Genomic DNA, 15329 nt, shown 5'->3' with positions numbered 1-15329 from the left:
TTGCTTTGCTCTATTAGAACGTTAATCTTTATAAACAGACAAAATGTTTATAAAAATGATTATTTTAACCTATTGTGAAAAGGTCTCTCCCAGTCTCCATCCCTCAGTCCTTTTCAAGTACATGTGGCAGCGTGGAGAGTTAAGGTCAATTTAAGGAAGGCAGTGCCACACTCTTTGTCTCAAGAGTCCTTCTCCGGTAGAGACAGGGCCAACCCGCTTACTCCTGACAGCACATTGTATCATGAGAACACTGGCACTTCATACACCAAGGAAGCTGAAGGAATTTTGATCCTGATACATGTATTTTAGGAAGCAGAATATATTTGCTTTATTTAAGAAAGGTCACAAAATCCCACTCAATAATTTCTTATAAGTCAATACATGAAAGTTAAGTTACAGGACCACACCTATTCACAAATCAGAACATTACTTGTTAATGTATTTTCTCCTTCACTCTGAAACATAGAGACCTTGAAGACATGGCCTGATCCACAGCAGATGGCATGGGAGAATGGGTAACACGGTTCCTTGCCTATGCTTGGCTCTCAGATGCATCACTTTAGAGTGGTGTGACACTAGACAATCTTTGTGTGTCAATTCTTCTATCTTGAAAAATTGAGATAATAGGGTTCACACCTTCTGAGGTCCACAGAGATTGAGAAAGAAAAGTTGTTAACTGTAAGTTTGCTGAACTTAAAATACTGTCTTAGATATTGTCTTATACTTAGTAACTAGTAAAGAAAATTGTAGAATGTAGGTATTAATACATTTGTAAATGACTTCATCAGTTTAAAAAAACTCATACAATTTTATTTGCTTTTTAAAAATTCAATAAACATTTATGAGCATCTACTAAGCCCAAGAGTTGTGCTAGGCACTGGGGATCCAGATACAAACATAAATACTACCATTATGGAAAACACTGGAACAGACTATTTAAAACCTTTCTTCCCCTCAGAAATTATTCTTCTGTAATTCTCTCCACAAAACGTCCTTTTATGTAACTTGAAACCGTACAGAATAAACAGCGCGCACACTAGCTCCAATGACTTGATGAAGGTCATATGCATTTACTTTTTGAATCAAAAAACAACTAAGACTAAATAGGTAGAAAATAGGTTAGTGGATAATGACTTCAAGTTTGTGCCCGCCAGAAGCACAAATTTTAAATTACTTCACTTTAAATTATATTCCGAGTCTTCCTCTATAGTAAGAGGGGTGAATATAATTCGTGCCGTATTTCCAAAGATTAATTGTAACATGGTTAAAATTTGCATTTACTTCACTATGTTGGTTTGAGTATTTTGAAATAATTACGGAGTGGTCCAATTATTTGGCTTAAGCAGTCATGTGCACACCCTAAGCCTTAATTACCACGAATAAATCAAACTCACCCCAAATCACTGGCTTGTAACTGACAATAGCTTTAACTGTACCTGTACAGTGTGAGAAATTCAACAAGTAAGCTCAGACTCATAATGAAAACTTTAGCCGTTAAAATAATTGCTTTCAGGCAGTGATCTGTTTTTTGTTTGTTTGTTTGTTTGTTTTGGGGAGAAACTGCAATTTTAGCCAGTTGAAACTTGGATAGTCTCTCTTAAGGACAGTCTATGACTAACTTATTTGTTTTTACTTCGCTTACCACGAACTACTTTTGTTTTTAACTTGGAAAAAAAATTAGGAAAATCTTGAGACTTGTTAAGAATTAGTAAAATAGATTTGGTTCTTCGTACAGGAAACTCTTTAGCAGTTTAGAGAAATCTCGGCCATATGCTGGCTAATTCCGAAGGAAGATAACACGTGGAAACTTTCCTTCACTCTTCTATTTGCTGAGCTACACACACACAGTCAGGAGAATTGACGGCGGCGCTACTGGCAGCGTCCACAGTTAATCGGGTCAGCTCACAAGCAGCCTTTAAAAGGTGCACCAGAAGCCAAGTCCTGGCGCAGATGGAGTCTGTTTGTTTCGCCCGTGTGGGTGCGCCAAGGGCGACCGGGCCGAAAGGAAGGGAAGCGGATGAGCGCCCAGGCGAGCCTCTCCAGGATGCTTCGCCAGGCGTTCGCGACGCGTGGAGCAGAAGCTGCCCCGGCTAATTAGCGCCGCCAGGACACGCCCCGCGCGCCGGCCGGGGTCGAATCTGCGGCACGGGCAGAGTCGCGGGGCGGGGATTAGTGCGGATTCAAATTTAAAGCGGGCAGTCCGCGCGTGGCCCAGCAGGTGCCTCGTGCCCGCTGCCCGCCGAGGGCGTTTCCGCCCCCACCTGCCCGCAGGGCCGGAAATTACCTCGGAGGGGGAGCGGCCCCTCCATTGTCCCAAGCCAACTGCGAGGGAAGCCTTAAGAAAAGTACCGAGCGGCGCGGGCGGGCGAGTGTGCGGACGCGGAGCGCACCCCGGTCCTCCGTCCAGGCTGTTAACCTCCGCGCACGCGGCCCTTTGCCAACAACACCCGCCATGGACATCCCGAACTAATCCGGGCGGGGAACAGCGCAGAAGATGGGAGGACGATCGGAAGACACACACAAGCACTTGACACCCCACACTCTGAGGTGAAGTTACACTGGGGGAAGGAGGGGGGAGAAAAGCGCATGCGCCTTCCTCCTCGCCAGCGCGTGGGGAGAGCTGCGCACGCGCACGGCCGTCGCGAGGGGCGGGGAGTCCTGAAGGGAAAGGCTTGACTGGCAGGTTCGGGGCACTGGAGCGGCCGAAGGGGGCCTGGCAGCAGGAGCGCGCGTGCGCAGAGTGCGCGCGGGGGGTGGAGCTCTTCCGAGGGGGCCGGCGGAGAGCAGCGCCGGCCTCGTGCGCCCCCTGGCGCGCGCCTAGGGAGAGGAAGGAACGGGAGGGCGCAAGGAGGGAGGGAGGGAGGAGGCGGTCAGGGCGGGAGGGGGAGGGGAGCTGGAGCGAGGGAGGGTTTATCGACCGGGCGATTTTGGTTAAAATATTCAAAATGGCGGACGGAGGAGCAGCGAGTCAAGATGAGAGTTCAGCCGCGGCGGCAGCAGCAGCAGGTAATCATTACAGCATTTTACATATTCATATTCATACTCAAGCCCGGCTCCCGCTGGCCCCCCCCCCGCGACTTAGCATAATTTATTAGTACTCAGGATTATTATAATTAACGGCGAGGAGATGGGGGGCCGGGGAACACAGCCCCCTCCGGGTGCCAAGCGGAGGGGGAAAAGGAGCTCGGAGCGGCCGGGCGGAGGGGGAAGAAGACCCGGGGTAAAGGGGGCTGGAAGCCACCGCACTCCTCCTGCCCCCGGCCCACCCCGCCGCCGCGCCGGCCCGCCCGCTCGCCCGCCGGCACCGGCCCTCCTCCTCCTCCGGCCGCCGCCGCCGCCTCCTCGCACGGTGCCCGAATCCGAGCGGGTCCGCGGCGGGCGACGGGGCTGGGACACCGGGAGAGGACAATAAAGACATTTTACATATTCATAGCTGCTGGGCTGGCGGGGCGCGGCGGGGCGCGGGCGGGAGACCCGGACGGGCGGGCGGGGGGGGCGTGGAGGGGCCAGAGGTGGCGGCGAACACAATGCCGGTGGGTGGCGAGGCCGGAGCGGACCCCAGTGCCCGGACACCCGCGCGGCGCCCCCAGGATTGGGAGCCGGAGTCGGCTCGGGCTGGGGGACGCTGCTCGCCACGCAGAGCGCCCGGGGGTGGCGTCCTGCCCGCGACCGCGCGGGGGTCCGCGTGGGGCCGAGCCCTGGGGTCACGGCCCCGATCCCCTCGGCCGCGCCCTGCTCGTGCCCCGGGCGGCGGCCTGACCCCAGCAGGTCCGCGTCTGTGGTTAGGGGCTGCGTGGCATGGGCCCGGCGAGGTGGCCTTCGGGTTCTGAGCCCGCTCTGGGGTCCTCCTGTTCCTTTGGAGGCTGAACTGGGTGGGAGGAGCCCTCGGGGAAGTTCCCCTGCGTGGAAATGGCTCGTCGTCCGTGTTGTCCCGGGCCCCCAGCTAGAGGTCCCCGCGAATCTGGAGAACCCTCGCTGCCGTGGGGTCGCGGGACAGTTTGGATTGGAGGTGCTGGCAGGATTTGGTCGCTCTTCCGCACACGCCCCCACCCCCACGCGCGGGTGGTCCTGGGGGCCCTCTCGCTCCGAGGCCCGGGAGCTCCCGGAGACCACCCGAGAACTGGACCGTAAAGGAGTGCCCTCCTGCCCTCCGAGGGCTGGCCTGACAAGTTGATCATATTCTAGATTTCCCCTGTCCTGTGGGGAGCAGGGTTAGTGGCTAGACACGGAGATCCCCCTCCCTCCTGTGTGTGGTGGTGCTTTCTCGCTGCGTGCTGGGTCCTCTACTTGCTTCTCATTTGAATAATGTCTAATTCAGGGAGGTTTATATTCTTGAAATGGCCGCCTGACTTTCCCCGCCTCTCATGTTTAGTAATTCAGACCTTTAATAACAGCCACTCACAGCCCAACGCCGTGTTTATATTTTACATTCGCCCCATGTGCTTTTGTGGTTCGATATGATTTTTTTTTCCTCCTCCTCCTTGGCAATCCGCAAAGCTCTGAGATCAAACCCAGTCTGTGCTAGGAAGACAAGGAGAGAACTAGGCCTGGACTGCCCTGGTAGTTGCCTAGGCCTTGTTCTCTGCTGCTTGATTTATTTACTAATAACCAAAATGACTCCCTCACCAACTGCCACTTGAGTCCCCTCCTCCGCGGGCAGAACACATCCTCTTGGGGCCTTCCAGCATAAAAACAGCTCGAGCTGAGCATCAGCTCCGTGGTGGCTTGTTTTCTCCTAAAGGGGTTTCTCTTAACAGTTTGCAGAAACATGGACCTTATTCCCATTTGCAGAGGCTTTTGAGAGCTACTGGGTTCGTACAAACGGAGGACTGCCTTGTGGGCATAGTCTTCCTCTCCCCAAGTTAAACACAGGCTTTGTAAAGAGTTGTATTTGTAAAACCGGTTGATTTTTTTTTTTTTCCCCTTCTAGGACCTGGGGAGTAACTAGGTAGTTTAGAAAGTCCAGTTGACTACACTTGGGTTGTTTCTCAGCGGTGCTGCTTTTCCAGTTTCTGCACTGACTCGAAGTGAGACGGACCTGCTTATTTTAATTGTAGCAGCACCGAAAACAGAAATGGGACTATGTTTTCTTTGAGTGTTGGTGTCATGGTTAAATGAGTGAAAAGAAGAGAAACACAGGCATTGTGTCTACCCTGATCTTGGAACTTACTCAGCCTGCCCACCCCTTGCTTTAAGGCGTCAGGATTGATTTTGTTTTATCTAGAATTAGGACAATCGGCTTGTGAAAACCAATTAACTTTTACTGTTCAGAGAAAGCAATCATTTTGATTTCTGGTCTGTCCTGTAAGAGTTTTGTTTTGAAAAGGTATTGCTTTCTAGGGCAAGTGTATGAGGAGTCAAGTTGAATGTGTTAAATCACTGTGGTGAATATATGGAGTTATATTAGACTTTAATTAAAATTTCAGATTTAGGGGGACTCAGTGCAAACTAAAATAACGAGGTCTCACCACTTTCCCCTCTTTTCTACCCAGTAGGTAGGCTCTGAATGAAGTAAAGGGTAAAAAGCTTTCGAGAGGATGCTCAGGTGAATAACCACTTCAGAGAGCTGGTGCGTGAGGTTGGATGGACAAAAAACAGTAATACGATTTCACGCCTTAAGTAGCATATGTTTTTGCACCCAGTTTCCAAGATGTGGTCAGACTGATGATGTCACTGGACAGAGGACAAGGTGCAGTTAATGTGATTTATTGTCCTGAGGTGAAGTATAGCAATGGAGCCTTCTCATAGGGAAACCATTTGTCTCTGGACAATTTCCTTTATAGCTGCAGTTTAACAGCTGCTGAGACTGTAGGTATTTTATTCAAAATGATAAAATACACATTACATTTTGCAAACAAAGCTCACTGTTACATTTTTTGTCATACAGAAAACGATGAGTTTTGTGAACTGGCATTTTATTTCAGTTGGCTGTCCTTGGTATAGTAAAAAATTTATTTCCTCATAGTTTGAGATGGAGACTATAGACTTAAAGTAAGGATACTTGTAGAAGTGATACATACCTGCTTATTTTATGTTTTTGTTTGTTTAGTTGCTCTTTGTAATCTTTATAAGAAACCACTTTTAACCACAGTATGGCTCAGGCCTGTGGAATTTGCTTTGGAGCCTATTTTAATGGCTAAAATTGAGTTGAAGATAATGAGGCCACTATATTCTTTTTGTTAAAATTATGATATTTAAAATAATGTAAAACACTTAAGGGAAGGCTTGTGCTTTGGAAAGAATCTAGAATTATTTTTTAATTTGTCTGCATGTTTGTACATTTTATTTTGAATGATATTTTAAAGTCCTATTTCAAAGTAGTGATTTCTGTGTGTAGCTTTTGACATATTACTTGATTTTTGTAGCATTTTTTTATGTTATCTTATGGAGATGGTATAGTTCTGGGGAAGTGGTTAGAAAAGCTATTTTACTCTCGACACTGATTGTAAGGTAGGCTTAGTACAGTATTTAGGTTACTTTGGAAACTTGCCTGTCTCCTTTGTATCCCATACAAGTTTCTAGAAAATCTGTTGCCACTTTCTTATCTTGCCCCCACCTTTTAATTATAGTGAAACTTTTTGAATTAAGGTCTCTGACATTCATGACAGCTGATGAAATGTTTTTCATTTCTAAAGGACTATGCTTCCAAGTCTTTACTGTAAAAGTAACTTTTAACCTTTCTCTTCCAATTCACTTTTGATTTCTTTTCATTTGGCATTGTCAAAAAAATGCCATTAGTTTAGGCAAACACAAACGGTGGCAATGATTCAATGTTTTGTCATATTTTAACTCTGTTCTTTTCTACATCAGTAGTTATGTTTCATTGCTGCCCTAGTTTGAACTATTAGTAATTACATCATTCGCCAAATTAGATTTTGGAATAAGTTTAGGGCTCAGAATGTCAAACTGCCTTTACCAGGTTACCAAAGATACGTATGTAAAAAAACCCTAAATATCACAGGCAAGTGCTCTAAACTGACAGAACTGGGAACACTTTTATAAATGAAATATTTGAATTGTTTCTTGAATCTGTATTGCTTGATCTTGATGGGTATAAATGTGTGGGCTTAAATTGAGACTGTTTCCTTTGTATTGAGAAGACTAGCATTATGTAGTGGCAATTGCCTTGTTTTTTTTTAATTGTTGAAAATCATAGCTTAATCTTTTTATTTTAGTTTTATTTTCAGTGCTACTAAAAATAATGATGCAGGCTGCCATCTCTTTGCTTTTTTACATCAGTATTGATTCATTAGCACATTTTTGGTGAATGGTAATTATGTATGTTTCCTAATGGAAGTGATTTCATTTGGAACCATTCAAGAAATTTTTGTTTAGAAACTTGAACAAGTCACAGATAAAACATCCGGTTTTGGTCTCGTGTGCTCTCCTAAGTGCTAACTGTCTGGGTGAACATGTTATTTATTTTGTCATAGAAATCCAACATTAGGCATTAGAGTGAATGTTTTGATTTGGCTCAGTATCATATCAATTTCTATATTCTTTCTGAATTAATCTCTTATGTTTTTGAGACTGGGATTTGTTAATATAGTCCATGCTGGCCTTAAACTCTCAGCCTCCTGTGAGGTTACTTCACTTTCATTTTGTAAGAAAACTCTTTGGGCCAGTGTTTTAAATTATTTTTTTCCATCATACCATCTAAATGGGTTTTTTGAGTGGTTAAAAGAGGTAAAAATTACGATTCATAGGGAATAGCAGTTTCTACATGCATGTTATAAAGCATGTTAGTGACATCTTTATTTTGTGAATGAGGACAGTTGAGGTGATTTTAAAATGTGGTTTTATTTTACACTCAACATATTTCTGTACTAAACTGTCTGTGAGCTCTTGATAGAAGTTCTTGCAGTAGTGGAGCAGCACAGTTGAGCCCTTGCCTGACTTACTTACTGATCCATTTACAGTGTAGTTAGAATTTAAAGTATGAGAATTGTTTTGAGCTTCAGAACGTTTGACTTGAAGAAACTTGTTGCATGCCTTGCATGATATTTACAGAGCTTCATGTGTCTTTACTATTTATCATTAATTCACTGAGCATTGATGGGATGTCTTTATATACTCAGTGACTAATACAACTTATTTAACTTATTTCTTTTTCTAATAATGTCACTCTTCTGAAGTGTTCATTGTTGAGTAAATTTTATGAAACTAGTAATTGAACTAAGATTTATAAGATTCTCCTTTGAAATGCTGTCTAGAAAACTGGATATTTACTTAGAGAGGATACATTATATTAATTTTCAAAAATAGGTTAAAAAGCAGCACAAAACTAAGCTCTGTGAGTGCTTGTAGTAGTTTTCCTTAGGTGATAATATTGAAAAAACGTTACAATAAGTGTAGTTTAATTTGCCACATGATTTATTTAATAATTTTTTGTAACTTTATTGGTTTTTATGTTAGAATCAGAAATAATTGATGAAATTAAATCAGTACAGTGATAAATATTAGATTCTTTTTCTTCTTGTGAGCTTTCTGTTTGTATTAGAAAGTATTAACAGAAATGGCTAGAAAATAAACATTCTGTGTATGTTATAATACTTGTGTTTTAATATGTCACCTTAAGCAGTATACTTAATGGTAGATTTAAGGGAATATGCTTTTAAGGAGACTAATCTAGGTGTTTCCTTGGTTTTGTACATTTTAATGGTTTGGTAATGAAAAAATGCTTTTTTGCCGATCTATATTACAGCAAGATATTATAATGAATCTTTAAACATAATTAACATTTCTTAGCTTATAAAAAATATATCCACTGTGTATCTTTTTCCATTCTTCCTGTGGACAGCAAGGAAGTGTAAGAATGTTATAATAGGGTTGGTATGCTTACTTAAGCAGGGAAAATTTAAAACAATGTATATAATTACATATTAAAATATGCAACATGATGAAGATCAGGAAAGAAATCAGGGTGTGTTCAAGTTTGAATTAATCAAAACATCCTAGAATGTTATAGCCAGAAGGTAATTTAGATGTAATCTGTGCCAAAATGTTTGCTTCCCTGTGAGAAAATAGTCCTCAGTTTTTAGCGTCGTGCTTACCAGCCACTCAACTGTTGAATAGCAGGGGTTGGGGAGATGACTCGACTAGTAAGGTGTTTGATCCCTAATTCCAGCCCTGGGTGGGTTTGGGGTAGAGGTAGGGGATTCCTGAAACCTGTTATTCAGAAAACGGGTGAACTCCAGTTCAATGAGAGACCTTGTTTCAAGAAAAGAGCCACTTCCAAAGACAGGTCATGTTGATATCTGTCCTTCACATACACATATGCACATGTAACACCACATACATGAATATGTGTGTGTGAGTGAACATATAAGAACATAGATTTCTGATTTTCTTTTGGTGCAGGAGATATGAGCAGGGCCCTCTGCATGGTAACTGTTTTACAGCTGAGCTGGTAGGTGATGTGTCCTCCTACCCTTGACTTTGATAATTATAATCTCCCCCCCACCTCATCCTTCCCGCCCCCTCAACTCTTTGCTATCAGCCAAGACAAACCAAAGTCTCAATTTGTACGTTAGACTGGCTGGGACTCCAGTGTCGCCCAGGCTGGTCTTGGGTTCTTTGTGGAACCTCCTGCCTCATTTTTCTGACTGCTGTCAGTATGAAATCTGTGAAAGAATTTAGAGGAATGGGAAGGAAAGGAGGGAAGGAAGAGAAAGAAGGATAAGAAGGAAAGGAGGCCATTGCAGAGGAGCTGGTATTGGGTGTTCTGCTGATTTAGGTGAGGAACCAAGAGTCGTTTGTCCTCTGCTAGGAAGTTGTTAGAGGGCTGACTAAGGACTGGCTGTGAGTAACACAGTGGTGCACAGGGTATTTTGAAACAGGGGGGATTGGATTCATAGAAACAAGTCTACAGATTGAGGTGTTCGGTTTAATGCTGTAAGTACAATCAAGATGCTTACATATACTTCCCCTCTGAGCATTTCAGTCTAGTACAGTGCTACTAGACTAGGGGTCCTGACCCCTTTGTGTTGAACTACCCTTTCACAGGGTTCACATACCATACCCTGCACCTCAGATACTAACATTACAATTTGTAACAGTAGAAAAATTGCAGTATAAAGTAATGACAAAATAATTTTATGGTTGAGGGTCACCACAACACGATGAACTACATTAAAGGGTCACACAGCATTAGGAAGATTGAGAACCACTAGTGTAATAGCATAGGTTAGACATGGTGTTAAGTCCAGTTTTATGACACAGAAACTAGTCCTTTAGAAAAGATTCTGGCCTGTCTTTAAGAGGAACTTTTACTTTTGATCAGCGAGTTCACTTTTAGTCTTGTGGACATAGATCTATCTGATTGGCTTAGCTTTCTTTCTAAATCAAAGAACGTTCATGCCAAATTAGTGGCCTGAAGGGAAGCAAATGCATAGTCAGTTGTGGTGTACATTTTTCATTTTACGTCCTTGTATTTTTTTTTTGTTTCTTTTATCTATCTTTAAAGTTTTGTTCTTCTGTGTTTTATGTGGACTACTTCCTCTTAAGGGCAGGCATAAATAAAATTACCATAATCATGACATAATGATAATGTCTGTATTTTTATAGTACCTTAATTTTTATAGCAGCACTCTTATTTTCATAACCTCAGTTAGCCTTACTGGCAAGTATTATTATACCCATTTTATAGTTGAGTAAAATAAAGACAGATTAAGTGACTTTCCCAAGGTCTATGTGCTTTAATAAGCACTGTTTTGGAGAACAGGTTTGGAGCTTTATCAATAGGAGCTTTGAGTTCATGTGAATACTTTGCTTTTGTTCAAGAGTTTGAATTTATTTTGTTTGTTAGGCAGCAAGGAGTCAGTTTTTAGTTGTTTTGGACAGTACCCTTATTTTAAAATGTTTAGCAGCTAGAGAAGGGTGAAATATCAAGAATTTGAACATGGCTTCTTTGTATGGAAGATTTGTATCATGAACAGATAGAGGTAAGGAAGTTGGGAGAGGGAGTTGTTTGGAAAATAAGAAGAATTCAGTTTAAGAAAATTCTATGTGTGTTTGCCTGCATTAGTATATGTGTACCACATGTGGTGATCAGCCCACCAGGGGCAGACAAGAGTGTCACACGTGCATCCCCTGCAATTGGAGTTAGAGGCATTTGTTAGCTGTCACGTGGATTGCAGGGAAGAGAACCTGGGTCCCTCTGCAAGAGCAGTAAGTGCTCTTAAACTGTAGAGTCATCTAAGAATGAACATTTCAAACATACTTGACACATTTCGGGCAGATCTTATTTACATTCCTTTTGAAAATTGAAAAATAATTTTAGTCAGTTAAATGGATGATAAACATCATGCAAAGGGTGATGTCCATACATACTGATGTGTATGTGGATTGAGCATTGATACCTAATTTTGATTTTGCCACTGTCATCTGTGGCTGTTTCTCAACAATAAGATGGTGATAATGACAGTGTTAGAGGTATTCTGTGGGGAGGAACAAATTGATAGCAGAGGCATCTTTAAAGTACTATAATAGTTTTTCTTAGAGGAGCACCAGAGTAAAATCTGCAGTTTTATTACTTGTGCTGTGGGAGAAAAGGAGCAGTGTTAGTGGCTTATGGATTCTGTGGGGTCCCTTTGAAGGCTGTACATTTCTGCTTGTAGCCACTCCCCCCCCCCTTGGGAAAGAAGTGTGCTGTTTTAGTACTCTGGAAAGCTTTGCAGGGAAATATTGTATTCTGCCTTCTAGTGGTACCCTACCTGTATGTTATCTTTCACCACTTCCTTATCAAGATTCCAGCGGGAAGCGCCAACCCCTGCCCCCCAACCTCACACAAATGGTGTATTCCTTTTGCAAAGTTTTGATTTTTAGAAAAGTTGCCCCTGGAAGGAGGATGGCTATATTTTGTCTTGAGACTTGGCTGGTTCTTTCTCCGAATCCCCTACCCCGATTCCAGTTTGAGACATGGCCTTTAAAGTAAACCTACCATTCTGTTTGTCAGGTCAAAGTATTTGGACTGTTCTGAGAACCTATGCTGCATTGTCCCTGCCATGGAATGCTGTGATATATGGAGCATAAAAAAGTTTCTCGTAGTTGAGAACCTGTGTTCCATATTATGACCTAGTATGTAATTTTAGGATGTTACTTAATGGACTTTCAAAAGTTTTTATAATTTAAATTTAGAGGAACTTCACTTTTTTTTATTTTTATTTTTGTGATACTGGGGATCAAACCCAGTGTTACTTAAGTACTCTACCACTAAGCAGCATTCCCAGTCCAGATTTCACACTTTTAAAGTCTTTGGTACTTTTTTTTTTTTTGGTCACATTGAGGCTGTTCTGTTCTTGCTGTTCAGTAGGAGCAAGGAGACTGGGCATCATGACCTGACTTTCTACCTAGTCACTGCCCCAGGTCCTTCTGCAAGATTTTTAGTTAGGGGAAGGATCTAGAAACCTTCCCCTTTGTTTATATGAAGGGTCTGTGCCCTGCTTATCTTTAGGGACCTATCTATTCATAGCTTGTCTCCATAAATAGCCTCTTTTTCAGTCTGAGCTTCTGCCCTACTTTCAAATCTGAATTTAGTTCTTAATTTGTGTTCATTTAGCTAATTCAGCGCTTCACTGTAGACAGTCTTATTTTCTTCTCTAATTGATTATATAAGTAAAATCTTGTCTCATAAGAATTTTGAAAACAGAATAGAGTAGACATTTAGCAAATAATGCTTGTTTAATGAAATGGATTCTAATTCTTTGTTGGTATGTTAGAAGGCCTAGCCATCAACTGAGATTCTAACGCAGATGAAGTCTGAAAATCCCTATTTTATAAAACTTTACATTGATTTGGTAGCATCAAACGATTACTTATTTTACATACATAAATTATAGACATACAGAGTGTCTCAACAGATGGTTCTCAATTACTACACTAGAGAATGGTTGGGGATATACCCAAATGTAAATGATCAGGGCATAAGTTTATCATGAATTGTAGTACTCGGTATGAATATGAACAAACCAGTCGGCCCTTCTGCCTCCATTTTATTCAATAAACACAGAGCTACTTTCACTCCTTGCCTTGAACTAGAGATAGAGTACCAGTACATGTCACTCCTGACAGCCCACAGTGTTGGGGAAATCATACAGTGACACTGTTCATATTGGTTCAGTGGTAAGTATGAGGGCTACTGCTATAGAAACATAAGGTTTCTATAAGCTGTCTTAATCTGGACAAGTGGATTAGAGGGGCTTTCTGAGAAAGTGTGTTTATGTTAAGACATAAGGGATGAGTAGGAGGTGATGATTAGATGGTGTTGAAAATGTTCTAAATGAACAGAACAACATATACACACAACTGAAAATAGCATTTTTATGTTACTCAAGTCCAATGTTACTACTTGAGATTTAGCTGTAGAGTTGGACATATCTACCTACATTTTGAGTTTATTTGCATAATCTTTATATGTCTCAGTGACCAAAAATGCAGTCAGATTTTGTGGCAGTTTCTATACCTTCTGACAGAATGCATTGATTTCTCTCAAAGTGATCACATTTATAAAGTTTTTGTGTTACTTACTGTACCAAATGCTTTGCACAGATTCATATTAATAACAAAGACCCTGTTGGAATGAAATACCACTCCTAGATTTCAGTTGACAAAACAGAATTAATGAGACCGATTAGCATATCCCAGTCTTAGTGTCAGTAATTAGGAACAATATTACTCCCTTGGGCTTTGACTTCTGTTTCAAGCTAGTTGAATGATGAGTTATAGTAAGTTGGGGGGCTTCTGCTTGTAAAATCTTTATAGTAAGAATTGGGGGGCTTTCTGAGTTTCTGCTTGTAAAATCTCTACTTAACAACAGCATTTAGTTCCTAGATCCAGATCCTGTAGTAGAAAAGAGTCAATTGTGTGTTTTAATTTTTGTTTTTGAGGACAGGGTCTTGACATACCACTGCCCTGGAGCACAGCTTTTAGTTATGTGTCTTTATATCTCTGTCTTGATATAAAGACATGGAGAGATGGACACTTGATTACCAAATCTAATATTAACTTAGCTTTCAGACATTAACTTAGCTTCCCGATGATGAATATAAAATATTTGGAAGTGTTTGGCATGCAAATTGCTAATACTAGTAATCCATAAATATTTAGCATTTTTGAATTAAAAGTTAAATAGTAAACTGGTTGTGATGGCCTAGTCATAGTTCTCATGAGGTTGAGACTGGAGAACTCAAGGCCAGTCTGATCTGTATAGTCAGGATTTATCTCATAAATAAATAAATAAATAAAACCAACTATAGTTGTTAACATCTGGATAATTTTAATAGAAGGATTATTTGTCTTGTGTGTCATCTGTAATCTGGTTTGTGAGAAAGAAAATTGGGACTTTCGTGGTTATTTATTATTTTAACATTTTAAAATGTTTTAGTTATTCTTAGATGGGTTGTAGTAAAAAAAATTTATATGAAATAAATTTGCAGAGAAAAAGATACTTTAGTTTTATCACATTTCTTCTCCCTTATTAAGCTGTTACTAATCCAGGGGTGTCCCTTTCACCTGGGGCAACATGATAGTTGGTTATTGTTTCTGGTGAGAAATAACTATTTAGTGGCATTGGTCCCCAGTTGGGTACACCCTATTTATTTATGTTCTTCATTGCCTTGTTTATTTGGTCTGCTGTTTATCTCTGAAAAAACTTTACATAGTATTTAATTGTGTTGAATAGTTTGCTGGTTTCTTTTACTTGGTTTGTTTTAAGGTACATTGGACCCCCATTCCTTTTTAATGTAGTAAACATTTAATGTATAGTGTTTTGTGTTTTAGGACAGATTTTGGTGGGGTAATAGCTTACTGGTTGATTGCCTGGTATGCAACAAGACCTTGGGTTTTGATTCCTAGTAACTATAAAGTAACAAAACAATAATAAAATTCTTAGAAATTGAGCTTTAGGATTAAAGAATAGCTTGGCGACAAGACTGTACCAAACCTAGGGTAAAGAGCTAGTTGGTTTTTATTCTCATTTTAGATTTGGGAAACATTTCATTCTTTAGGATCGAGTGAATGAATCTTCCAGTGAACTGAGCAAAGAGACTTGGCTTTGTAGGCAGAAAAAGACTAAGGGAAGCAGAAATGGGACAAAAAGTTATTTTCCTTTACAGGATTGAAATGAGATTTTCTTTTCTTGTTGGCTTAGCTAAATTACATCCCTTCTGATTGGAAAACTGCTTTGTTTCAAAGTTCAGTTTGAGTAAGTGACTCTTGGTATAAATAACTTCATTCTGATTTGGTCTGACGTTCAGGGACTGGACCCAAACAATGGCCTCTCAAAATCTTTGTCTAATAGAATAATACACAGTTAAAGATACTGGGGTCAG

At 41.4% G+C, this 15329-nt stretch overlaps 1 protein-coding gene across 6 annotated transcripts in view; it reads left to right on the top strand.

Annotated features, from left to right (window-relative positions):
- The first annotated feature begins 408 nt into the window (after positions 1-408).
- Pou2f1 (POU class 2 homeobox 1) overlaps positions 409-15329 on the top strand; it is a 148379-nt gene continuing 133458 nt past the window's right edge. For 3 of the 6 annotated variants that reach the window (XR_012912082.1, XR_012912081.1, XM_075988495.1), the window contains exon 1: positions 2936-3006. Coding sequence is in view for 1 of the 6 variants with exons in the window: in XM_075988495.1 (XP_075844610.1) it covers positions 2946-3006 (61 nt within the window). In the remaining 5 variants the exon portion in view is untranslated. Of the gene's footprint in view, positions 2548-2935; positions 3007-15329 lie in introns of those variants that run through there. The other 3 variants (XM_075988497.1, XM_075988496.1, XM_075988498.1) reach the window with 2 other exon arrangements.

The sequence above is a fragment of the Microtus pennsylvanicus genome, chromosome 10 (assembly GCF_037038515.1).
Source record: "Microtus pennsylvanicus isolate mMicPen1 chromosome 10, mMicPen1.hap1, whole genome shotgun sequence".
Lineage (NCBI taxonomy): Eukaryota > Metazoa > Chordata > Mammalia > Rodentia > Cricetidae > Microtus > Microtus pennsylvanicus.
This window is presented reverse-complemented; position numbering and strand designations above follow the sequence as displayed.